Raw genomic sequence first — 27237 nt, forward strand, 5'->3', positions numbered from 1 at the left:
ATTGTCAAATAAAAAATGACAACAGCCAACATCATAAGAGCTGTCTGGTGTGAATGAATCAAAATTATACTTACTTTTTTTGTCAGATTGGCAAAAAATACATTTTTTGGTGTGCTTCAGAATTTTAGTAATTAGTTTTTGTGCCATGAGATGAATAAGGTGAAAATCACTGTTTATCAATTAGTGGTTATCTCAAAGTAGTTTAAAGTTGTTTTTAATATATCTCAAAAAAGATCGAGTTTCATAACCCACTGAACCTCTTGGACTCTATGATAATTTTATATTAGAAAAGTCATTCAAATATACAATGAGTAGTTCAACTAAATAATTTTGTGAGTCCTACTTTGAGATTCAAATAAATATTTATTGAATGTACTGTTTTCCTATTACTACACTTAACTTAATGATTTAGTTTGCCAAAGATAAATGTGGGAGTCTCTGCCTTTCAAAATTCCCAGTCGAGTTGGGAGCCTGTGATGGTACAATACATAATTAACTTTTTCTTCTTTCTTTTTTCTCTTTTTGGTAACTTTTCAGATGGTAAATCTGCAACAAGAATGGAAGACATTCTTATTTTTGCAACTGGTTGCGATTCTATTCCACCTGCTGGATTTAAACCCACTCCTTCAATTGAGTGCCTTCATATGGATTTTCCTGTTGGAAATAAGTGTAATAACTGTTTAGCTATTCCAATCACCAGTACATATAAAGAATTTCAAGAAAAGATGGACTTTGCCATAAGAAACAGTCTAAGGCTAGAAAAGGAAGAAAGTTCTCACTACATTGGACATTAAGATGTTTTGAACAAAGAGATGCTTCTTTAAAAGCTGCTATTGATACTTGTGTTTCAGAAATCTGGCATCACTTTTGAACAAACTTGTCGACTTCTTGGTCCATTAAAATTTATGATATGAACATAACATTTAACCTAAAAAGATTTTTGTTAAGGTGTACCAGTCAAAGTTGATGTTGTTTTTCTATTTTGTTAGTATATGTGTTTCATAAGCTTCGTGAGTACTTTTAGAATGGTTGTACAGACTTTCTTCAAGTATAGTAGCATGGTATATATAAGAAAATTTAAACTCACTGTTTTTGTAAATTTATATTAGCTGTAGGATGCCACAATGATTTTTTCTGGCTTTATGCAATTTTCAAATTATTATTTTCGTTTAAAGCCTTAAATAGAAAGGCTAACTGATAAATCCTGTTATATAAATCAAAGGCATATATTCTTGGGTATGTGTTATATGTATCCTTTTCTAGGATGGCACTAAATTGGTTGTTTGAAATGTTATTTTAGATTACTGACTTATATTGAAATAGACCCACACTGAACTTAATTTTGTCTAATGGGAAGTATTACATAAAAAGCGGAGTTGCACAAAAATTCTACAATCTATGGACATTCCATAGTCTTAAAAACACTTCTGAGGTAGATAAAATATAGTTGAAAATACTAAAAAAAAGTCTTTTATAAAGCCTTGGCTTTAATCGTATGGTATTTTTTCCTGTCTGATCCATAATTTTTCAGGTATCTGAATGATCTCTGCGGGTTGTCACGTGGTAGGTTTGGCTCTTTGACACTTACTTAATATTGTGATGGTTGTATGATCTGTAAGTTCACATCACTGCATTACTGGTACCTGTTCTGCTCTTGAAAGGTCTCTGTTATAGAAATATGTAAGAAAGAAATACAAGTAGAATGAAAAACCCACTCTAATCTCGCCTGCAGAATTAACTGAAGTGTTTCAGTGTATTCTTTTATAAACTCTTTTGTTTTCGTTTAACTTTATTAATGTTGTTCTTTAACATTTATCATGTTACGTAAAGTAACAAATCATGTAATAACTATAGTATTTGAAGATTATCCCCACCAGCTATGTCCCCACATTTATATGTCCTTTTACTAAAGAAGAAATTGGAAATCTAATGTCTCTAATCTGTTATCAAATATAAATGGGTTTTCCACCAAAGTAAATCGTATTAGAGGCAAATCACTTGGTTGTAACTACATTTTTCTTGATATACAAAGCAGGTATCAGCTATCATCATATTCTTATCCTCCCCAAGAGACATCCTTAGGTTACTGATATTTGTAAAGAAAAATGACATTTTTCTTGATATACAAAGCAGGTATCAGCTATCATCATATTCTTATCCTCCCCAAGAGACATCCTTAGGTTACTGATATTTGTAAAGAAAAATGACAGGGTTGATTCAGTACTGGTAATAGATCTCTTAATACCAAAGGAAAACTAAAACATAATCTCAGAATAATTTTCTTTGTTACACTTACCAACAGATCCAGCAGGTTAAACTTTCTCTTTCATTTGAAGCTTTTAAGAACATTAAACAAGACATTTGTCTTATGTTAAAGTTAGATTATTGAAAGTAATTAAAGGAACTATTAGCAAAAAAGAGTTTGAATATTGAATATAAACCTTAAACTTGCCATATAGCTGTTATTTCAAATGTGTTCATAAATTGGAAATTTTATTTCTTAACCTACCTAGTTTTATAAAATTTAAAAAACCATTAAACCAATACAAATCAAAAAAATCTAATTTAAACTATTTTCTGGTTATTTGTAGTTTTTTATTGCTTTTTAGAGAGAGAGAGGAAGGGAGAGAGAGAAACATCGGTTTGTTCCACTTAAGTTATGCTTTCGTTAGGTCATTCTTGTAGTGTCCTGACCCCAGGGATCAAACCAACAACTATTGGCATATGGGAATGATGCTCTTAACCAACTGAGTTACCAGCCCCAGGGCCTGGTTATTTCTAGTTTTAATTAATTTCCCTACAGTTGTAATTAAACAGATAAAAACTCACATACTCTTTAGGTGGGGAGGGGTGAGAGGAAGGAAGCACCCTTGGTTGGGCTACAATTAAAAACAGTATTGTAATTCCTCATTTCACTTATTTTATGCATAGATGGGGACTTAGGGAATAACGTGGTGTAAATAGTCATTTAGGATATTCACAATTTAAACTGAAGCATACATACTCATAGAAAAATGTTTTCTGATTTTAAGGATGTTCCATTAGTATGATTTTTTAAAGATTAATCTGTGTAGTCAAGGCTTATCAGAGAAACCTGTAGGTTGTTTTCTGCAGTTTATGTCAGACAGTTGGTATTATGATTGTTACTTTTCTATTCATTGTTATAGCCAGTGCACAGTTCTTACTGATGTTGATTTTAAAAAGGAATAATGCTATAAACCTTTATAAATGCGTAGTGTATGTATATTTCTTAAATGTTTCAATCTAAATGGCATATATTTCAAGCCTGTTTTCTATTGTTCTCAACATTAAGGGAAACCAAAAATTTGCCTATTATGCATCTACTGTTCATTGTCTTTGATTAGTTTTATATTTATTGTTTTTAAACAGTTTTTTAATTTTTGTGAGAGAACTGCATCTGAGAGTCTTTTATAGAATTCTCTACTATAGTATACTTGGTTGTTTTAGTATTTAAGGTAAACATTCTTTAAAATATTAGGAACTAGCTTATGATTTTATATTTTGTCATATTTAATTCCCATATTACGAATAAGCCATTCTTTGCTTGGGTCAAGTAAAAAGCCTTCATTTGATTACTAATTTGAGAAATCACTTTGGTTTCTACTTTATACGAAAACATTGTATACTTTTTTTCTAATTGTATAGAAGCTAGTGGAACTTTTGTACTCTATGCTGAATGCTAAGGAGCATATAATAGGTAAGTTTTTCAGTGACTTTGCCTTTAATATTCAGTTTATAGAAAATTATTAGAACTAGATTCTTCTTAAAAATATATAATCTTTTTTTTTTTGTATTTCTCTGAAGCTGGAAACGGGGAGGCAGTCAGACAGACTCCCGCATGCACCCGACCGGGATCCACCCGGCACGCCCACCAGGGGGCGATGCTCTGCCCATCCGGGGCCTCGCTCTGTTGCGACCAGAGCCATTCTAGCGCCTGGGGCAGAGGCCATGGAGCCATCCCCAGCGCCCGGGCCATCTTTTGCTCCAATGGAGCCTCGGCTGCGGGAGGGGAAGAGAGAGACAGAGAGGAAGGAGAGGGGGAGGGGTGGAGAAGCAGATGGGCTTCCACCACTGAGCCAACTGGCCAGGGCCAATATATAATCTTATATAGTGAGTATCACATGCTTCATAGTTACTGTTAGAGTAAGCTGTTAAACTTATGCTTCAAGTAATACAATACAAAGTGTTATGCTTCAGTTAATTTACAAAACATAAGAACACATTGAATGATTGATTGCTTGAATATGTATTACATGTAGTTTAGGAATATTTGGATTGCTTTGAAGAGACTCAATTTTTAAGTTCTCATTTTGACTGTTTTTCAATTACCAATATACTCCAGTAACTACTGTATGCCAGGTATGTGTCTGCCTATTTCTCCCTGCCCTCTTTTTTTAAAGACAGATGTAGCAAAAAAAAACAAAAAAAACCATGACACTTAAAATGATGTTTTCTAAATAAATATGTTTATGCTACTAAATGTGAACTGCTTATGTAAACTCATTTAAGTAACTTGACAGAATTTAACAAGGTTTAAGTTTCCAAAAATATTAAGTAGGTGGAAGATTCTTTCCACATTTGAGAGATCCTGCCAACAGTCATTGGTTTATACTTAGGAAGCTCTCAAATGAGCTATTCTGAGGTAGTCTATGTTAAACTATTCCCTAATTAAAAATAGTAGTTTACCAGAATAAATTAAGCCAAAAATTTGGGTTGGTAGAGTGGGTTAAAAGAGCACAGTAAATTAGGTTAACTAATATTCTGAAGCCACAGCCTGATTATTTCTGATTTTAATAATATGTAACAAATACCTTAGTCTCAGCCTTGCAGAGACTGTCTACTGCCTCTGGTCTGATCTGTAGGGCATATTTTTCTGTACATTTATTGACCACATTATGCACACTCCTGTTCAAGACAGTTTTTATCATTTCTTTTGTAGATACTGTATATAAATGTGAAACGTTTTCCTAACATTTTCCTATGACATATAGTCTTAGGGAGAAGTCTGATGGAGCTGAAATGATTAATTGATCTGCATTTGAGAATAAAAGTACTCAAATGAACAAGGCTGGTCTCTCAGATGTTGGAAGGTGGGAAAGCCTGTGTATTTTATATTCCATGGACTTAAAAAAATGAAGTAGGACTTTCCCATAGGGTAGGAACTGTCATTTCTGTTTAATTACTACACACCTAGATCATCAGTGATTCCTTCAAAATATTGATGATAGCACTGAATAAGAGTATATATTCCAGTTCATTTCTTAATGAGAGCCCCCAGCTCCCAGACCCTGGTAACCACTTTTCTGCTGTTTCCACAAGTTTGACCTTTTTTAAAGATTGTACATATAAGTCATACAACTCAGTAACAAACTTTCAGCTTCAAAATGAATAAGGTCTGCAGGTCTAATAATTTAGCATGGTGAATAGTTGATAATCTGCATTATATAATTGAAATTTACTTAGAGTAGAACTTAAATGTTCACATATATATTTGATGGTTGTGATAACTAGATAGAGGAATCCTTTCACAATGCATATGTGTATCAATCATCCCAATGTGCACTTTAAGTATCTTACAAATTTTGTTAATTATTTCTCCATAAAGCTGAAAAATAAAAAATTACACAAGGAAAAAGAATGTAGGCTCATTATTAGGGTGTTTCCTAATGGTATTTAAAAGAAGATCACCTGTCTATAAAATTCATAAAATTAAACGACTTGTTTTTGAAATAGATGATGTTTTATTATAGAAATGTGCTTTTTGTGTAATTGTTAAGGTAGCTTTTAACTGATTTATCATATTAATTTCAAAGGTGTTTTCAAAGTAGTATTTGAGGCACAGGGTCTATAATTTCATTTCAGAATTTGGTGCAGCTTCACAATGAACATACTCAACAGCTAATGCAGTGTGGCCAGTGAACTCCGTTGAACATATGGGAAGTGAGTTGTCATTGTGTATCCATTTTTGACATCCAGTAAAAATCTATGGATTAAATTAGTAATCATCGATAGCGATACATTTCATCACTACGTAGTTTCAAGTGTACATTAAAATACCAGCACAATCCACTTACCCACTCTTCCCCAAGTAATGTTTTGTGATTTGCAATTACCAAAGGCTATGGGAGGAAATGCCATTTTGCATCCTTCTGGTTCCTGTGCCCACGTTAAGCAAAACACCATTAAAGCTAGACCGTTTTGCCTACTAGATGACATTGAGAAAAATGTTCCAAAGCCGCCTTCACCAGGAAAGGGGAGCAAAGAGGCAGGCTTACTTTGTTCCAGGAGCTTCACTTGACGTTAGTCCCGTGATGCTTAAACCCCTAAGTGTTCTCATCAGTGATGTGTAAATGACCGAACAGTTAAGTATTTAATTATGTACTTAGCACTACACCACTTTCCCACCCCAAAAGCTCAACTTGATAAAAGCTGCCATTTGAGAATTGGTGGCTTGATTCGATAAAATAAGAATTCCTACTATCCCGCAGCTGAAAAACACTCGAGTGCTCAGGCATTAACGCACTGGGTTTCCTCTGGTATTTGAAGCCCTGGGAGGGTCACCCTGGAAGAGGCGGATCTGGCCTCAGAACTTCCTTTGGCCACGCCCCCCGGGCTTTGCTTCCGGGGCGGTGGGGGCGGCCACGTCACCCTCGGCCTCTGCTCTCCAGCCGGGCAGTGGATGGTGGGAGCCGAGATGGCGGCCGCTAGTATTCGAGAGCGACAAACAGGTACTGAGTTTATTCCCTTCCTGCGGTCCTGTGCCTGCCATGGGGACGTCCTTTTCTGGTTGTCGCTCTCACTCGGTCGCAGCGCGTACAGCTTGGAGGCGGGCCGCCAGGAGTTTAATCCAATTCCTGCGTCGAGAGACCCTCCTCCGGAGTTTTTATGGAAGAGATGCCGTTGACTTGATAACTCGGCCTCTCCTTCGCGTTGCAGAGGGGCTTCAGGACTGGGGTCCTGCTCCTACTGGGCCCCAAAAGGCCTCGGGACAAGATCTGGCGGATGGCATTTTCTCCTCTGTGTTGCCACCTATGAGGTGTCTTGGTTTGTTTCTGTGCGTGGTTCAGTTCTTTGCGGCTTGTAAATGTTGAAAAGGTTTTTTTCTGGCGCGTCCATCACAATTACAATTAAGGACAGTTTTCCGGGCAGCTTACTTTCTGCCATTCACCTTTGGACCAGTCATTTGGAAGTACCTGAAGAGAAATACCTGGTGGTAGAGATTTCACCAGCTTGCTGAAATGGCATTGAAGAATGGGAAATAATAGGTTTCCTATTTTAACTCTTTGACAAGTTAGTGTTTTAAAACTACATATACAGTCAAACGTAGTGGGGGGGGGGGGGGAGTACATATTTCCTCCCTTGAGTTTTGATATTTTTCTACCTTAGATATTCCTTGTTTTGCCTTAATTTTTTCTAAACTTCTGATGCTAACGTGCGTTATATGGTAGCTGCACACTGATGGTTTATACCTGTTAGCTAATTGTCTTAAAAGTTGGCAAATTATTAATTCTGAAGAGCTAATAGGAATAAGCCATCAAAATGTGCATACTTGGAAATTCTGTCTCCTACTTACTTTCTTTGGCATATAAATCTGAATAGGAAAATAATTGGTTACAATGAATGTGACCTGCAACAAGGATTTTTTGTATTCTTGACTCGTTCCTTTGGTATTTAAAAAATAAATAAATGACAGATATCAGTCTAATGACACAGTGCCTACTGAGTTGTGTTCTGCTTTCCCCAATGGGTAATTTAGTATAAACTATCAGATGAAAGCAAGCATAACTTAAATATGTGAAAGTCCAAATAATATTTGGGGAATACCTGCCATTCATTTTTTATGTGTAGGCAAATGGAAGCCCACCTGTCTTTGAGATATGGTTCGGACAGCTTAATGAAGCTCAGTGAATTCGGTCATACTCTATATGAAAATAAACAAAATAAGATGTGAAGACTGTACAAATTCAACGAAGCTTTCTGAAAAATGAAAATTGTGTCAAAATTTTTATATGGAAAAACTTAGAATTTAAAATCTAATAGTATAATTTTGATTTCTGCAGAAATAAACTTCATTTAACAAGATTTTACATCATTTATAGATAGGTTATGCCAGGTTAATCATTTATCATCTTAGCACTCTAGTTGAGTTCTGTTTTATTTTCAGAGGAAGATAAAAGCCCTTTATATTGCTGTTGTAGCAGAAGTAAACATTTCCTGATGTCTGTTGAGAATATTTTGGGAAATACTATAGCTCACTGGCAATTTTCAACCAGACAGTGGGATATAGAGGAGTTTGCGATCTATTTGGATAGATAATAGCTGATACATTGAGCATTTAAGTGTTGCCAGGCACTGGTTTAAGTGATTTTTGTGCGTATTATTATTTTCATTTTGCAGATGCCTGTTTTTTGCTTTGCCTGTGTGAAGGATCCTTATTTATCTTTAAGGTCATCTCAGAAGTCATCTTGTTTGTGAAAGTGCCCGGGACCACTCCCCTCTCTGTTCTTACCTTTAGTTCAACAAGCAGAATCCTGTAGTAGGATCATCATAGTCCTTAATGCATGCTTCTCTGTTGTGGTTCTTGCTCAGCTCCTCCACTTTTCAGCATTGGAGAGCCACAGTTCAGCTGCTCTCTCTGTTGCGATCTCTTGAGCCTCTTGGCTAAATAGAGACTAAACTGATGACCTCTCAAGTTTCTCTCTCCAGCTTGTCCCTCTTCTCTGAACTCAGTCTGCCCCATATCAATTAATGGCAGCCCCATCCTTGTTGCTCAGGTAAAAACCTTGAAGTTTTCTTCACTTCTGTCTTTCATATCCCACATCAGATCTGTCAGTAACTCTTGTCAGCTCTACTCTGAAAATATTTCCACCATCTGACCATTGTCATTGTTGTCACCCAGGTCCAAGTCATTGTGGATTTCTGCAATAACTGCAGAAATTTGGTCTCCTTGCTTTTACATCCTTGTTTCCCTTCATTTTTCTTCACATACTACCCAGATGTCACATATTTGCTCAAAACCCTCCAGCTGCTTCCCTTTTCAATCATGTAAAAGTCAGTGATCTTATAGTGGTCTGCAAGGCTCTGTATGATCTGATCCCACTTAATTTTCTGACCTCATTCCTTATTACTCTTCCTTTTCTTTGAACACACCAATGTTCCCACTTCAGAGCCTTTATATTGGTTTCCTCTATCTGTAATATTCTTTTAGAGATATCTGTGGCTCACTCCCTCACTTCCTTTAGGTCTTTATTCAAATGTTACTTTCTCAGAAGGCCTTTCCTGACTGTTTAAAATTACACAACTCCTACTTCTCCTCTTTCCTTCCTTTTCTCCATAGCACTTCTTATGATCTCACATGCCACGTTTTATTTATTTTGTTGTCTTTCTCCTGCAACTAGAATGAAAGCTACTTGAGGCTAGTTATTTTTTATTCAATCTGTTGTATTTAATGCCAGTAGCTAAAGCTGTGTCTGGTAGATGGTAAACACTCACTAAACACTTGTTGAATGAGTAATAAATATAGTTAAGCATATATAGTGAATGAGTAAAGAAAACATTTCAGGAAAGGGTGAAACTACATTGACCAAGTCTAGGGCTGTGGACAGTATATTTAGAACCAGTAAGGAAAATTAGTTTGTCATTTGAGTTAAAAGAAATGATTGAAGCCTTTCGGGCATTACTCTGATGAAAATAAAATTACATTCCTATACTTTATTTGGACACTGGCTTTGCAGTTTATTAACAAATCCAGTGTGTCAAAATCCCTGTTAGCAAGTTAGTCTGCCCAGAATGGGAATATTCACCTTCATGGGATTGAGAAGGCAAATCCCTGCTGTTACTGGCCTCTCTCATTTAGCTAAGGCCCACCTCTGGAGAACTCTGCACCTGGGACTCCTGTGCAGCTCAGGCTGTGCTTCTTCCTAGTTGTCCCCTGTCAAGAGTGTGAACAGCTCTTCCCAGAAACAAGACTTTCTCTCTCTTGGGCCCTGAGTGCCAGGGTGGTGGAATTCATTGCCTGGAGCTGGAGAAAGAGCTCCTCTAAAGCACTGTGGGAGAATTAATCCTGGAGCACCTTCTGTGTGCCTCCTGTGTTATTTCAGTTTTAAATAACTGTACCAAAGTGGTTTTTGTTTATGTATTCTTTTATATAATACCATAACACCCATGAGCTTCTGAAGTAGTTGTAAATTAGTATTGGTAATGTGTTATTGGCTCAGCATTAAGTACTAATATTTTACCAAAATATTATGTCTGCAGGCACACACACAAAAATACAAATGAATCACTGAAGTACAATTCCTTATTTTACCTGTCTCAAAAAACAAGCATTTAATAGAAGTTTTTCTAGTGAGTGAATGAAAATGCTATAAATTAATACTTAAGTGATTTCTGTATTATGATATAATTCTCTGGTAGGAGTTAGGCTTGTAGATTATTCTGTATTACTAAATAAAGCCTAATCAAAGTGCTTGTAAAAATCAACCAAGTAGATTTTAGTGTTACCAATCTTTTAGAAATTAAATTACCAAATGATTATTCTGCCTTAACTATTTGGCCATCTCATCTTCACATAGATGTATATTGAGATTTTTATTTTCCTTACAAAGTATACTTGAGTTGTTTAATACATGAACAGATGAGCAATAAAAACCACAAAATACTATAACATAAAGCATAACTGCTGTGATTTTAGAAATGTTTTTTCTTAGCAGGAGTTCTCAGTTCTCTACCATGTCTGTGAAATTCTCACTTTTTCTATGAAGCATATAATAATTAATACAACTTTTCTATGAATCTGACAAGATAAATTGGTCCTGAAATGTAGCATGAAATAACTAAAAACAGACTTGCTGTATGAAGATTTTGTACATGAACCAATTAAATATATAGGTAATTTCTGTTTTTAGAAAGATTGATCTTAATCTATGCTTTCAGTTGTACAGTAGACAATAGCACCAGTTACCCATTGAGACCACTACTAGTTCATGATTGACAAAATTTCTTTTACATCTATTATACAACATAGTGTGGGATTGTCAGAAGAAATGGGAAAGACTTCTTTTTGAACGTTTTTCAAAAATGTTCAAATTTAGAAAATGTTATAATTTAGAAAATCCAAAACACATACCACTTAGCCATTGATGGAATGCTCTTATAAAAAGTCTGACCCCGGCCCTGGCCGGTTGGCTCAGCGGTAGAGCGTCGGCCTAGCGTGCGGAGGACCCGGGTTCGATTCCCGGCCAGGGCACACAGGAGAAGCGCCCATTTGCTTCTCCACCCCTCCGCCGCGCTTTCCTCCCTGTCTCTCTCTTCCCCTCCCGCAGCCGAGGCTCCATTGGAGCAAAGATGGCCCGGGCGCTGGGGATGGCTCTGTGGCCTCTGCCTCAGGCGCTGGAGTGGCTCTGGTCGCAACATGGCGACGCCCAGGATGGGCAGAGCATCGCCCCCTGGTGGGCAGAGCGTCGCCCCATGGTGGGCGTGCCGGGTGGATCCCGGTCGGGCGCATGCGGGAGTCTGTCTGACTGTCTCTCCCTGTTTCCAGCTTCAGAAAAATGAAAAAAAAAAAAAAAAGAAAAAAAAAGTCTGACCCCGTGCCTGACCAGGCTGTGGCGCAGTGGATAGAGTGTCGGACTGGGATGTGGAAGACCCAGGTTCGAGACCCCGAGGTCTCCAGCTTGAGTGTGGGCTCATCTGGTTTGAGCAAAAATTCACCAGCTTGGACCCAAGGTCGCTGGCTCAAGCAAGGGGTTACTTGATCTGCTGAAGGCCCACAGTCAAGGCACATATGAGAAAGCAATCAATGAACAACTAAGGTGTCGCAATGCGCAACGAAAATGTAATGATTGATGCTTCTCATCTCTCCATTCCTGTCTGTCTGTCCCTGTCTATCCCTCACTCTGACTCTCTCTGTCTCTGTAAAAAAAAAAAAACTAAGCTTTATGGAAAAGTCTGACCCTGCTTCTGCATAGCCAGGCATTTAATTCATCAGTTTTTGTTTTGTTTTGTTTTTTTGAGAGAGAGAGACAGAGAGAAGGACAGATAGGGACAGACAGACAAGGGAGAGAGATGAGAAGCATCAATTCTTCATTGCAGCTCCTTAGTTGTTCATTGATTGCGTTCTTATATGTGCCTTGACCAAGGGGCTACAGCAGAGCGAGTGCCCCCTTGCTCAAACCAGCGACCATGGGGTCATGTCTATGATCTCACACTCAAGCCAGCGACCCCTCGCTCAAGCTGGTGAACCTGTGCTCAAGCCGAATGACTCCACGCTCAAGCTGGCAACCTTGGGTTTTCGAACCTGGGTCCTCTGCATCCCAGTCCGACGCTCTATCCACTGAGCCTCCACCTGGTCAGGCTGATTCCATCAGTTCTACTGGTACTCCAGTAGATTTGTGCATTTTGTTCTGAAGTATTAAGTAATTAATGTGGGGGGAAAGCAAAATCCTAAAGAACAATGATAATATTTAATGAGACTGTTTTCATTTCCAGTGGCTCTGAAACGTATGTTGAATTTCAATGTGCCTCATGTTAAAAACAGCACTGGAGAACCAGTATGGAAGGTAAGAGAGTTTATTTTCATCAGGAGCTGTTTCCCTTTTTTTAACCCTCAATGATTGTGATTGGAGAGAATTTCTTAATATTGAACAGTAGTACATTTCAATTGTAATGCGTGACTACATATTTTACTTTAAAATGGCTTCTTAATGTGAATCTTTTTGATAAATACTTTATGGAATCAGACAGGTGATGACAGTAACATTTCTCTTGAGAATCCCGTTCTCCTGGGTGGCGCCATTCTGATAGGTAAACTCTGGTTGATGTTTTGTTCCTTAGCTTTGCAAGACCAGAATTTGGATCTTGCAAGCTTACTCAGTGTTAGTCAGAGGGGAGGGGGAGGGCTGGAGAAGCAGATGGTTGTGGACAAGCCCTGCCCAGGGTGAGGACGACGGAGACGCAAAGACCCGACTCCGGGGACCAGGTTCAGTGACGCAGATCCACTTTATTCAGGAAGTAAACTAGCTTATATACATGGGTTCAGCCAATAGGATGTTATACTAGGACAAATGGCCAAAAAAGGTCAGGAGGCTGCCTGGCTAGCGCTGAGTCATTTCCGTATAGCGGTTGAGCTCCCTCCAGGGTGTGCCGGTGAGGGTTTATCCTTGCTGGAGTGTTCTCACAGCATAGCATCAGCCACAGCTGCCAGGTAAATGCTCTGCACTCTACCTACAGATGGTCACTTCTGTGTGCCCTGACCAGGAATCAAACCCAGGGCATCCACATGCCAGGCTGATGCTCTACCACTGAGCCAACCAGACAGGGCCTTATTATAACTTAAGATGAAAATTTGCCCTGGCCGGTTGGCTCAGCGGTAGAGCATCGGCCTAGCGTGCGGAGGACCCGGGTTCGATTCCCGGCCAGGGCACACAGGAGAAGCGCCCATTTGCTTCTCCACCCCTCCGCCGCGCTTTCCTCTCTGTCTCTCTCTTCCCCTCCCGCAGCCAAGGCTCCATTGGAGCAAAGATGGCCCGGGCGCTGGGGATGGCTCTGTGGCCTCTGCCTCAGGCGCTAGAGTGGCTCTGGTCACAACATGGCGACGCCCAGGATGGGCAGAGCATCGCCCCCTGGTGGGCAGAGCGCCGCCCCATGGTGGGCGTGCCGGGTGGATCCCGGTCGGGCGCATGCGGGAGTCTGTCTGACTGTCTCTCCCTGTTTCCAGCTTCAGAAAAATGAAAAAAAAAAAAAAAAGATGAAAATTTTATAGTCTCTAGTATTTTTTCAGTTAGAGTTGACATTCAATATTACATTAGTTTCAGGTGTACAATATAGTAGTTAGATATTTATATAACTTATGAAGTGACCCCCCAATAAGTCTAGTACCCACCTGGCACAAGTTTATTAAAATATTATTGACTGTTCCCTATTATGTACCTTATATCCCCATGATTGTTTTCAAATTATCAACCTGTACTTCTTAATCCTGTCACCTTTTTTACCAAACCCCCAAGTCCCCTTCCATCTAGCGACACCAGTTTGTTTTCTGTATCTGTGAGTTTGTTTCTGTTTTGATTTTTTCATTTATTTTATTTTTTAGATTTCACGTGTAAGTGAAATCTTTCTCTGGAAGATTTAGTTATCATAATACCCTCTAGATCCCTCGGTGTTGTTACAAATGGTAAGATTTCATTCTTTTTCTTGGCCAAGTAATATTCCATTGTATACATGTACCATTTCTTCTTTATCCATTCACTTATTGCTGGACACTTAGGTTGCTTCCAAATCGAGGTTATTGTATATGAAACATTCTTCTTTATTACCTGTGGGCTTTTTAAAAGTCTATTTTAGGCCCTGGACAGGTAACTCGGTTAGAGTGTCACCTAATATGTAAGGTATTTTAACCCCCGAGAAGGAAGGAAGAGGCCAGAGCCACAAAGTGTGGAATAGCAAACGGCTTTATTGAGTACAGAGCACGCATCTCGCCCGGCAAGGTTCCCTGGCCCCGAGGAAAGAAAGATGGAGGCTAGGGAAGTTGCAAAGATTAAACCACGTGGGAGATATTTAAAGGGTCCCTCTAGGGAAGTGGAGCTAACATGATGTGGTGAAATCCCACTGGCTGGCAGACGATCTCTTTTTTCCAAACGGTTCCTGTGAAGCCTCCTTTTGGCCAGCTTGGTTGTGGGCGGTCCTAGCCAAAGTCCGCGGGTCTGAGTTCCCCACGTGACCATCCCCCATTATCCACCCACCTTACATTCTGACCTTTTGTGTTAAATAGAAAAAGGGGTGCCGTTTATTCATCTGGCTACTTCCTGCTGAATAGGGGCTTCGTGGGAAGGGGGAGATCGGAAGTTGGTGGTTCTTTTTTTTTTTTTTGCAAAAACAAATTTTAATTTTTAATCTTTAGTTTGCTTTGAACATTGCTTTTAGTATGACGTGGATCCCAGCTGTGCAGAAAGGGCTCTGAAGAGATGTTCATAGCAGCACACACCTGCGGCTCTTCTTTGGTTCTGGAGGCTCCAGGGCAGCCAAAATTGCTTCGTCAAATACATTCTTTAGGCCTTTCAGATACCCCATTTTCTATCTTCTCCTCTTTAGAGTTCTCCAACTTCAAAATCTGTGTAAGTGCAGAACACTCCACATACTTGACAGCCTTCAGGTCACGGGCCAGCTTTTCAGCAGTCTCTGGAGTGATAGGCTTCTGTTTGTTCTTGGCAAGTTTCTCAATAGTAGAGGGATCATCTCTGAGATCAATTTGGGTCCCAACAAGCAAGAAAGGAGTCTTTGGACAGTGGTGAGTTATCTCAGGCACCCACTTTTCTTTCACATTTTCAAATGAGGATGAAGAGACCACTGAAAAACAGACTAGAAATACATCTGTTTGTGGATAACTCAGCGGTCGTAATCTGTCATAATCCTCTTGCCCTGCAGTATCAAAAAGTCCAAGAGTATATGGCTCTCCACCAATCATAACTGTGACTGCATAGTTGTCAAAAACCTCAGCTTCTCCGCCGGTGCGTTGGCAGCACTGCGCGGGGTCTCCTCGCCTGCCAGACCGGAAGGTGGTGGTTTTGAGGGGTGTCAGGAGGAACATCTCTATGTGGTTGTGATTTGAGAAACTTCACGATGCGGTCCTGTAAGGATTTAAAAGAAAAGAGGAGTAATACGGGGATTTGCAGGGTCCAGCCTTTTAGTGAGCTGGAGATGGATGGAGTCCAGTGGTTCTGACTGCCAGTGGTCCTGTAAGGAGGCAAGCTTGAGGCAAAACTGCATGTCAGGAGTGGTGTAAAAAGGGGAAAGGAAGAGGTCCCATCCATTCCCATAACCGAGACCTGTGAGGGAACTAGAGGTCCAGAGTATGAAGGCAAAACAGAGAAGGCAGCCCCCATGTCCACAAGAAATGAGATGGACTTACCCACTTGTTGCAGAACCCTGGGTTCTCCGAGTCCAGGCTGTGTCCTAGGAGTTTGAGCGATGCACCCACCTGGCTGGATTGGCCTTCCCATTCGGGTGGCTTGTCTTCCACGTAGAGGCACTGAGGAAAAACCTGTTGCCCAAAGGGGCAGTCACTCCGCCAGTGACCGGGCTGCTTACAATCAGGGCAGGGCTCAGTGGGCAGCCGCCGGCAGGGGCCCTGCTGGGACCAGTGGTCCTGCTTGCCACACTTAGAGCAAGCTGCTGGTGGCTCTGCTGGTCTCAGGGTTGCCACAAGAATTTGGGTTTGGAGAGTTACTTTCTGCTGCATGCGGGGCCTGGCGAAACAGCCTTAGCCTGTTTTTACTAGTTGGGACCGTTAAAAATTTTAAATGCCATGTTCACAGGTTCCGGATAGGGGCTTGGGGGTTTGGGAACAAGAGGAGGGAGGCTCGTGCAGAGCCTGGCACCCAGATCCTGCAGGAAACGCTGGACAGGGCAGGAACTTCGTGCAAGAAAATTGGGGTTGGACTTCCTGAAAACTGGTGTAAGAGCCAATGGCAGGCTGAGAAAGGCCTGACGGAGGAGGGACTTAAGAATACAGTGAAGGGAGAGGCCCCTGGCAAGCAGGGGAGGAGAAAGAGATGGTAGTGGTGAATAAGAAACAGGTTTTTGAGAAGGGAGGGGAGGGGGCAGAAGGTGCCATAATGGGAGTCGACATCCGACACAACAAAGACCAAAAGTTTCATGCAAGGAACCCAAGAGCCAGGACATCTACCTAAGGCTGTTCGTTAAGCTATACAGATTTCTGGCCAGACGAACCAACTCAGCCTTCAACCAAGTGGTGCTGAAGAGGTTATTCATGAGTCGCACCAACTGGACACCTCTGTCCCTTTCTCGGATGATTCGGAAGATGAAGCTTCCTGGCCGGGAGGGCAAAACCGCTGTGGTTGTAGGGACTATAACCGATGACGTGCGGATCCAGGAGGTGCCCAAACTGAAGGTGTGTGCCCTTCGAGTCACCAGCTGGCGCCCGAAGCCGCATCCTCAAAGATCCTCACATTTGACCAGCTGGCCCTGGACTCCCCCAAGGGCTGTGGCACTGTCTTGCTTTCCGGTCCTCGCAAGGGCCGAGAAGTGTACAGGCATTTCAGCAAGGACCCAGGAACCCCTCACAGCCACACCAAACCCTACGTAAGGTCCAAGGGCCGGAAGTTCCAGCGGGCAAGAGGCCGACGGGCCAGCCGTGGCTACAAAAACTAACCCCAGATCCTATCTTATTAAAAAGAAAGATGGAGGCTAGGGAAGTTGCAAAGATTAAACCGCGTGGGTCCCTCTAGGGAAGTGGAGCTAACATGACGTGGTGAAATCCCACTGGCTGGCAGACGATCTCTTTTTTCCAAACGGTTCCTGTGAAGCCTCCTTTTGGCCAGCTTGGTTGTGGGCGGTCCTAGCCAAAGTCCGCGGGTCTGAGTTCCCCACGTGACCATCCCCCATTATCCAGGGACCTTACACAATACGTCAATGTTTCAGGGTTCAATCCCCAGTTGGGACACATACGAGAAACAATGATGGTATAAATAAGCAGAACAAGTCCAACAAGTCAGTGTTTCCCTCTTCCTCTTTCTGTCTCTTTTTCCCATCGTCTTTCTCTAAAAATCAATTTAAAAAAAAAAGTATTTTATCTCATAAAGGTATGGCTTCTCCAGGTTTTTGTTTCCATTTTCATGAAATAGCCTTTCTATCCCTTTACTTTCACTCTGTTTGTCGTGTTTGTCTTTCAATCTGAGTGGGTTTCTTTTAGGAGCATATGTATGGGTCCTTTTTTTTTTAATGATTTGAGAGAGAAAGGAACATCGATCTGCTCCTGTATGTGCCGTGACTGGATCAAACAGGTAACCTCTGTGCTTCGGGATGATGCATATTTATTTATACAATACATTTTTAAATAAAATATGTATTTCCGATGGCTTTAGGCGACCCCTGTGTTTTGGTCGTTCGACCCCCGCCGGGGTCACGACCCACAGGTTGAGAACCGCTGCTCTAGAGCTGTCTGGCCACGGCATACGTATTGATCTTGTTTTCTTTACATTCAGCTACCCTATGTCCTTTAATTGGAACATATAATCCATTTGCATTTAAAGTAACTTGATAGGTCTGCTATTGTTGCCATTTTATTTATATTTTTTGTCTTTTTTTATATCTTCTTAAAGAAGTGCCTTTAACGTTTCTTGTAATACTGGTTTAGTGGTGATGAAGTCCTTTAGCTTTTTCTTGTCTGGGAAGCTCTTTATCTTTCCTTCAATTCTAAATGACAGCCTTGCTGGGTAGAGTGATTTTGGTCATTTGTCCTTGCTTTTCATCACTTTGACTAGTTCATGCCAGTCGCTTCTGTTCTGAAATATTTCTGTTGAGGAATCAGCTGACAGTCTTATGGGAGCTCTCTTGTACATAACTGCTTTTCTCTTGCTACTTTTAAGATTCTCTGTATGTAACATTTTGCATTTTAATGATGATGTGTCTTGGTTGGACCTCTTAAGTTCATCTTGTTTGGGAGTCTCTGCATTTCCTGGATTTCTATGTCTATTTCCTTCGCCAGGTTAGGGAAGTTTCAGTAATTATTTCTTCAAATAGGTTTTCAGTTTCTTGCTCTCTCTCTTCTCCTGGTGCCAAATGTTGTTACACGTTAAGTTGTCCCAGATTTCCTTTAAACTGTCCTCATTTTTATTTTTATTCTTTTTTCTTTTTGCTATTTCCATTGGGTGTTTTCTGCTACCTTGTGTACCACCACATCACTGATTCAGTTCCTGCTTCATCTGATCTGCTGTTGATTCCACCTAATGTGTTCTTTATTTTAGTTATTGTATTTTTCATTTGTTTCTTTTTTATGGTTTCTGTCTCTTTGAGTAAGTTCTCACTGATTTCATCTATTCTTCCTCTTAAGTTCATCTTATTCCCCTATAACTAGTGTTTTGAGCTCTGTGAGTGGTAGTTTGCTTGCCTTCATTTTGTTTAGTTCTTTTTCTGGAGTTTTGTCCTGTTCTTTCATTTGGGATATGTTTCTTTTCTCCTTATTTTGAATGACCCCCCTAAGTTTATTTCTAGGTACTGGATAGAGCTGCTATGTCGACCATTCTTGGTAGGGTGCCTTATGTAAGAGGTGTCCTGTAATAGGTACCCTGGGGTCCAGGGGTGTAGACTCCCTCGTCACCTGAGCTGGGTACTCCAGGGTATCTCTTGCACAGGTTGTATGCACCCTTCTGTTGTAGTTGAGCCTTGATTGCTGTTGGTACTTCAGTGGGTGGAATTGACCCTCAGGCTGACAAATTATGAGGATTGGCCTTAACTACATTGGATAAGCTGTAGTGTGGAGGTTGACCCCTGGAATGGGATTCACTCTAGCGAGACTCTGGTGCCTGACAAGTTTACCCTTTGGGTGTGTCAGTTGTGGAGCTAGTTTGCTGGCACTCTGATCTAAAATTGACCACTGGATGTGTTGGGTCTGGGGCCTTTTGGGAAGGGCTCTGGTGCAGGTGCAGGTCAGCCAATCCCCTTACCTGGCCAGGACTACGTGGTAGAAGTTACAAAGTGATCTGTGGTTGTTTGCAGCTGTATTGGACTTGGAGGTGCCTGGGAGAAGCTATGCTGCAAACCGAGGCTGACTACCTCTCATGCCAAGGGCCACTTGGCAAGAGATATAGGGCATGCTGATGCCAGCCGATGCTTCTTTGGGGTCTGTGGACTTTGGGAGATTTTATTGAAGTCCACAGCATGAGCCAAGGCCGACAGCTTATGAGCAGTAGTCACCAGTTTGTACTGTGCATGGGTTGGGTAGAGCAGGTTTTCAGCAAATCAGCAAGATGAGTCCAATTTGATGGAGGCTCAGATTTGCACCCTCCTGCACCTGCACGCTGGTGGAGGTGGTGGGCTCAGCAAAGGAACAATGGCACCTGCCCACAGTGTGGTCCCAGAGAGCGCTGTCCCTCCAGCCCTCACCCTGAATCCAGGTAATGCACTATGTCCCTAGAGTATTTTTCGAGCGGCTATGTCCCTAGAGTATTTTTCGAGCGGCTACTCTGTGCTAGAGTCCAGAGTAAGTGAGTTTGTGAGCAAATAAGTCTGTTTTGGGCCTGTGAAGGCCTGCAGCACCTAGGTCTACAATAGCAGTCCCACAAGCCCCTCGCCCCTCAGTTAGACACAGCCCCTGCTGGTTTGCACACCCACATGTTTTGGCGAGTCTTCTTTCTGGGCTGTGCTCCCCTGTTCTTCAGGAGTACCTCCACAGCCAGGATATCCATTCCAACTCTTAAGGTGTGGGACCAGACAATTCTGCATCTCCACCCCTCCTACCAGTCTCAGCATGGTTCTTCTTCATCTAATTAGTATAGGTCACTCTGTTCCACAAACCGTGGCTCATGAGCCACATGCGGCTCTTTGGCCCCTTGAGTGTGGCTCTTCCACAAAATACCACATACAGGCGCTACCTTGATAAGGGATGTACCTACCTATATAGTTTAAGTTTAAAATTTTTGCTCTCAAAAGAAATTTCAATCGTTGTACTGTTGATATTTGGCTCTGTTGACTAATTATTTTGCCAAAAACAAATCTGTTCAGGCCCTGGCCGGTTGGCTCAGCAGTAGAGCGTCGGCCTGGTGTGCGGGGGACCCAGGTTCGATTCCCGGCCAGGGCACATAGGAGAAGCGCCCATTTGCTTCTCCACCCCTCTCCCCTCCTTCCTCTCTGTCTCTCTCTTCCCCTCCCGCAGCCAAGGCTCCATTGGAGCAAACATGGCCCGGGCGCTGGGGATGGCTCCTTGGCCTCTGCCCCAGGTGCTAGAGTAGCTCTGGTCGCCGCAGAGCGACGCCCCGGAGGGGCAGAGCATCGCCCCCTGGTGGGCAGAGCGTCGCCCCTGGTGGGCGTGCCAGGTGGATCCCGGTCGGGCGCATGCGGGAGTCTGTCTGACTGTCTCTCCCCATTTCCAGCTTCAGAAAAATACAAAAAAACAAACAAACAAAAAACAAATCTGTTCAGCTAGTCCTCAGGTGGTTCTCAAGGGTGGTGGCTCTATATTTAGTTGTAACTTTGATATAGTTGTGGGAAGAGGTAAGCACAGCATTTACCTACTCTGCCATCTTGACTAGAAGTCATCTAGTAATTTTTTAACCTGTTATAAGTAGTCTAAGAAGAAATTTACATAATTATTAATATATTTTTATTTTAGCCTAAGTAAAATGCTTTTAACCCTTTGAGTAGTGAATTTTTGTTAACCCTTTGAATGAGGATGTACATGAGCATTCATACTACTCAAAGGGTTAAGAATGGAGTATTGTGCTAATGGACATTTTAGTGGAAAATATTAAATTGGAGTATGTGTAAGAATTTGTTATACTTGATTTATTAAAAATGTTTTTCAACATTGTCTTAATATGAGTTCTCTATTGACTACTCACTGAAAATGATATTTAAAAAACTTTTTTTTGATAGGTGCTTATTTATGACAGATTTGGCCAAGATATCATTTCCCCCCTGCTGTCTGTGAAGGAACTGAGAGATATGGGAATCACGCTGCATCTGTGAGTTTTAACATATTTATAGTAATGGCATTTGTTTTCAAATATGTTTTTATTTTTATTTTTTGTTTTTTTTTTTTTACAGAGAAAGAGTTAGAGAGAGGGATAGATAGGGACAAACAGACAGGAATGGAGAGAGATGAGAAGCATCAATTATTAGTTTTTTGTTGCGACACCTTAGTTGTTCATTGATTGCTTTCTCATATGTGCCTTGACCGTGGGCCTTCAGCAGACCGAGTAACCCCTTGCTTGAGCCAGCAACCTTGGGTCCAAGCTGGTGAGCTTTGCTCAAACCAGATGAGCCCGCGCTCAAGCTGGCAACCTCAGGGTCTTGAACCTGGGTCCTCCATATCCCAGTCCGATGCTCTATCCACTGCACCACTGCCTGGTCAGGCTCAAATATGTTTTTATAGATTTCTTTGGCCACTTTAAAATCAAATTATAAGGAACATTTATAGAGAAAATGTTAAGTTACAGTACTTGTATAGAACATTTTTTCTTTTATCATCCAGCCGTTTACTTCTGAAATTTAAAATAATCCTCAGTCTAAGGCTTTCAAATTTCAGAATTTAAATTTTCTCTCATATCATTTCCTACAGACTGGATTATCTTTTTATGTGAAGGAAAAGAACTGGTTGTATTAAGGTGTCTTCCAGCTCTGAAAATATTTATTTCTTTTAATTTAAATATACCTTTTAAAACACAAATATCTAAATTAGTTTACTATTAGTATGAAAGATATAAGCAACTATGGAATGACTTTTAATCACCATCGGAGGCTATGTTGTCTTCTTAACTACTGGATGTATTTAATTATGTCGCTTCTGATATGTTTGATTTTTTAAAAATTGCACGTGCCTCTTTCATTCTCTTGTTTATAGAAGAATGACTAAAATATTGTAATTAGAAGGATGTATATAGAAGACTGTACATAGAATATTATAGAAATAGAATGTTAGCCATATTTCTTGATATAAGGATGGTAAAATCTTACAATGAAGAATAAAGACATTTTGAGATTTGATTTTAGATATTTAAATCAATATATTCCCTGGATTGTATTAATAAAAAAATATTTCAAGTGATAAAAATCTCTTGAGTGCTTAGATGATCTCTTGTGCATTCTATAATGAAGTAATAAATACAAAAAAAATGTCTTAAAGTTATAAGGAAGCATTTATATATCTTTCATTTTAGAAAATACATTAGATTTTATTTATGGTTAAATTTTTTCTCTGCTTCTACAGACTTCTTGAGCTTTCTCTTTTACTTCTGTTGGAGAACTTTACTTTCTTCCCACTCACCTCCCCCCAACCATTTTTCTATGAAAAATGGGAATAAAGTTGATTTTGAATGTGTTTTCTTTCTTATTCAAGGAGGACATTGGTAGAATAGACTATCTGACCATAAGAGAGATTAAAAGTAAAGCAACTAGAGTAAAAGTAGTGAAGACTAAGAGGAGATTAGGTCTTTACTGATACATAAATAGTGACACTAATCTAAGGAGAAAGCTGGATTAAACGAATAATCGCAGCAAGAGCTTTTATAGTACTGGTTACTGCTATTGAACTAGTAAACTCCTACTTTGAGAAATACTGTTTTAAATTATCATTTAGATAAGTGGCTAAGAAAAAAGTGAGTTTTATGTTCTTTATGTCTTCTAGGCTTCTGCACTCTGATCGAGATCCTATTCCAGATGTTCCTGCAGTTTATTTTGTAATGCCAACTGAAGAAAATATTGACAGAATGTGCCAGGTAATGTGAGTTTTTCTTTTCCTGACTCTTGCATATGGAAACAAAAAACTCTTCGATGTACAGTGTGAAAATCAGAAATTCCCTTACTCAATTTCCCACTTTGATTTCTGAGACAGTCTTTGAGTTCATTTTAAATATTAAAAGACTGTATATGAATTTTAAATACTAGAAGGCTAGACTGACAGATTAAAACTTTGGGGGCTGAAGAAGCATTATATTGATTAAGACTGAGTCTAGCTTTAAAAAAACACACAAAAACTCTGACCTGTGGTTGCACAGTGGTAGAGCGTCCACCTGGAATGCTGAGGTCCCTAGTTTGAAACCCTAGGGTCGCCAGTTTGAGCGCAAGGTCATCAACATGATCCAAAGGTCTCTGGCTTAAAGCCCAAGGTCTCTAGCTTGAGCAAGGGGTCACTGGCTTGGCTTGAGGCCTCCAGTCAGGGCATGTATGAAAAGCAATCAAAGAACAACTAAGGTTCTGCAAGTATGAATTGATACTTCTCATCTCTCCTCTCTCTCTCTCTTCTCTCTCTCTCTCCCTCTCCTTCACTCCCTCTCTCTCCCTTTCCCTGCCTGTCTCTCTCTCTCTCTCTCTCTCTCTCTCTCTGTGTGTGTCTCACTATCTCTCTCAAAAAAGAAAAACAAAACAGAAAACCTAAGTATATAGCTTTAAAAGTAGGGTTTTATTTTTCTAAGATAATAGGAAGCCTGGAAATAGGAAGTCCAAGCTAGTACAGCAGCTCTATGAGGTGAACAAAGACACCAGCTTTCTCTATCTTTCTGATCTATCATCTTTAGTTTGTTGCTTTTCATTGTCTTGCTGGATGCATGTAGCTGTTACTGTAGTTATCACATCTTTGCATACACAAGAGGTTGGGGGAAATGGATATGCCGACCCTGACAGTTCATTTTGATCAGGAAAGCTAAGCTTTCCTGGAAACTCCCAGAGATTTTTTTTTTATGCCTCACCAGGTACAGTTTGACTCAAAGGAGTCTGCAAAATTTAATATTTAGATGAGTGTACTGCTATCACAAACAAAATCTGGATTCTTTTAGCAAGGAAGAGGGGGAAAATGGATGGATAGCTAATTGTTTCTGCCACAAATCACAAGCATCTCTACTTGTTATTTACTGTTGAATGAAGTTACTAATTAAATTGTTAATGAAGATTACATAATTGGTGTTTTATGTATGTAGTGATGTTTGGCTTTCTGTTTTACCCTGCATACCATAAAATTCACCCTGTTGAAGTATACAGAGTACATACAGTTCAGTGGTTTTCAGTATATTACATGTGAGTAGGATCATTTACATGATCTGTTGTATCTGGCTTCTTTCTTTTAGCATAATGTTTTCAAAGTTCATATTGTAGCATGTATCAGTACTTCATTCCTTTTTATTACTGAATAATGTTCTGTTGTGTGAATATACCAAATTTTATCTTTCCATTAGTTAATAGGTTACTTCCACCCTTTAGCTGTTATAAGTAAGCATTTGTGTACAAGTTTCTACATAAACATGTGTTTTCATTTCTCTTATGTTCATAAATACATATGAGCAGAATTGTTTGGTCAAACGATTACTTAGTTAACCTTTTCAGGAATGGCAAAACTAATTTCCAAAGTGGTTGTATCGTTTTATATTCCATCAGTTTGTGAGGGTTCTAATTTCTCCAGATCCTTGCTAGTACTTTTTATTAGCTAACATTTCAATTGTAGCTATCCTAATGGGTATAAGTGGTATCACTATTGTTTTGATTTGCATTTCCCTGATGATTAGTGATGTTAAGTGTCATTCGATGTGGTATATCTTTGGAGAAATATCTATTCACATCCCTTGTTCAATTTTTAAATGGGTTGTCTTTTTATTATTGCATTGTTGGAGTACATGTTTTGGATACTAGACCCTTATTAAGTATATTATTTGCAAATATTTTCTCCCATTTTATAGGTTTTTTCACTCTCTTGATGGTATCCTTTAGAGCACAAAAGTTTTTTTATTGGAAACTTAATTTTAAATTAATCTTTTTCTTTAGTTGCTTGTACTTTTGGTATCATATTTAAGAAACCATTGCCAAATTTCTGTTTTCTTCAGAGATTTTTGTGTATGATTTGAGGTGTCATTCTTTTGCATGTAACCATCCAGTTGTGACAGCATCATTTTTTGAAGAAGTTATTTTTTCTCCAATGAATGTTCTTGGCAGGTTTGTTGAAAATTAACAGTGGATACTTCGGTTTATTTCTGGACTCTCAGTTCTGTTCCGTTGACCTGTGCTGTCATGCCACACTGTCTTGATTATTCTTGCTTTGTAACAAATTTTAAAGTGGGAAATAGGCCCTGGCCAGCTTGCTCAGTGGATAAGAGTGTCAGCCCGGCACATGGACATCCCGGGTTGGATTCCCAATCAGAGCACACAAGAGAAGTAACCGTTTGCTTTTCCCCCCTCCATTTCCCCCTTCTCTCCCTCTTCCCTTCCCACAACCAGTGGAACGATTGGTTTGAGCTTTGACCCCAGGTGCTGAGGCCAACTTGGTTGGTCTGAGCATCAGCTTCAGGTACTGAGAATAACTCAGTTGGTCCAAGCACATCAGCCTTGGGTGCTAAAAATAGTTTGGTTGATTTGGCATTGGCCCCAGACGGGGTTGCCAGGTGGATCCCAGTCAGGGTGCATGTGGAAGTCTGTCTCACTGTCTCCCTTCCTCTCACTTAAAACAAAATAGTGGGAAATTGAGTTCTCCAATTTTGAACTTTGTTTTCAGTATTGTTTTGGCTTCTTTGAATCCCTTGAATTTCCATATTAATTTTAGGATAGGTTTATCAGTTTCTGTAAAACTACCTGCGGTTCTGATAGGGATTGCATTGAATCTGTAGATCAATTTTAGAGTATTGGTATTTTAGCAATATTAAATTTTCTGATTCATGAACATATATTTTTATTCATTTTGATCTTTAATTTTAATAATTTTCTGTAGTATGCAGAATATAAATTTTGTACTTCTTTTGCTAAATTTATTCTTTATATTTTTTAAAGCTTTTGTGAATGAAATTGTTTTCTTAATTTTATTTCTAGGATTGCTCATTGCAAGTGTATAGATAATGAATGCCAGCTGACTTATATATTGAGCTTGTATCGTGCAACCTTGCTCAACTTCTCTGTCCTTTTCAAATGTCTCCATCATTCTTTGACCTCTTCTTTTTCTGGCAAAGTAAGATGTTCCAGTCTCATTTTGTACTTTCTCTGTCCCAGCCCAAGATTGAACTGTGTAGTTGTCTGAGGAGCCCGGTGGTTTTGTAGAAAATAGTATTTAGAAGTTAGCATCTGGGCATTGCTGCTAAGGTGTCACAGTTCTTAGGCCCTCTCACTGAACAGAGAGCTAGGAAACATGTATGTCCATGTACACACACTTTTATATTTGTATTTAATTTTGTCACTTCCTGCTTATTTCTCTATTTAGACAGAGAACCTCAAAAACTGTTTCAGTTCAGAAATACAGGATTCATTCAAGCTTTTCCTTTTTCCCTTTACAAGTTTGTAACTTTCTCTGACAGTGAGAAATATGGCTCTCGGTATCCTCAACATATTTTCTCAGTCTCAATTCTCAATCCTTTCATGAATCTCCCAGCCTTTGTGGAACCACTGCTCAGCTCAGCCACCTCCCTCACATTGTCTCCAACTCCTCAGTTTTTCACATTTCAACATCTCTGAAATCAGATCCACTTATAATTGATGATGTGTTATAGAATTTTATTGGAAGCATTAATTCTTTTTTTCTATTTTAGAGAGAGACATAGACAGACACAGGGAAGCAGGCAGGTAGGCAAGAAGGGAGAGAGATGAGAAGCATCAACTCGTAGTTGCTTCTCATAACATGCTTCGACCAAGGGGCCTCAGCCGAGCCAGTGACCCCTTGGTTAAGCCAGCTACCTTGGGCTCAAGCCAGCAATCTTTGGGCTCAAGTCAAAGGTTTTGTTTATGGATCATGTC

The 27237-nt window shown here is 40.1% G+C and overlaps 2 protein-coding genes and 1 pseudogene across 7 annotated transcripts in view; all 3 read left to right on the forward strand.

Moving 5' to 3' along the window:
• The window catches only part of G2E3 (G2/M-phase specific E3 ubiquitin protein ligase), a 75417-nt gene extending 71817 nt beyond the window's left edge, over window positions 1-3600 (forward strand). For 2 of the 3 annotated variants that reach the window (XM_066341495.1, XM_066341496.1), the window contains one exon: window positions 538-1714. In XM_066341495.1, coding sequence (XP_066197592.1) covers window positions 538-794 — 257 coding nt within the window. In that variant the 3' untranslated portion in view covers window positions 795-1714. Of the gene's footprint in view, window positions 1-537; window positions 2036-2133 lie in introns of those variants that run through there. The other variant, XR_010746105.1, reaches the window with a different exon arrangement.
• A 3031-nt stretch (window positions 3601-6631) lies between these two features.
• The window catches only part of SCFD1 (sec1 family domain containing 1), a 139529-nt gene continuing 118923 nt past the window's right edge, over window positions 6632-27237 (forward strand). For 2 of the 4 annotated variants that reach the window (XM_066341715.1, XM_066341714.1), the window contains exons 1-4: window positions 6632-6749; window positions 12511-12581; window positions 21412-21500; window positions 23162-23252. In XM_066341715.1, the coding sequence (XP_066197812.1) occupies window positions 6701-6749; window positions 12511-12581; window positions 21412-21500; window positions 23162-23252 (300 nt within the window). In that variant the 5' untranslated portion in view covers window positions 6632-6700. Of the gene's footprint in view, window positions 6750-12510; window positions 12582-14113; window positions 14195-21411; window positions 21501-23161; window positions 23253-27237 lie in introns of all 4 variants that reach the window. The other 2 variants (XM_066341716.1, XM_066341717.1) reach the window with 2 other exon arrangements.
• Window positions 16623-17211, forward strand: LOC136376028 (large ribosomal subunit protein eL18 pseudogene; annotated as a pseudogene).

The sequence above is a fragment of the Saccopteryx leptura genome, chromosome 6 (assembly GCF_036850995.1).
Source record: "Saccopteryx leptura isolate mSacLep1 chromosome 6, mSacLep1_pri_phased_curated, whole genome shotgun sequence".
NCBI classification, from domain to species: domain Eukaryota; kingdom Metazoa; phylum Chordata; class Mammalia; order Chiroptera; family Emballonuridae; genus Saccopteryx; species Saccopteryx leptura.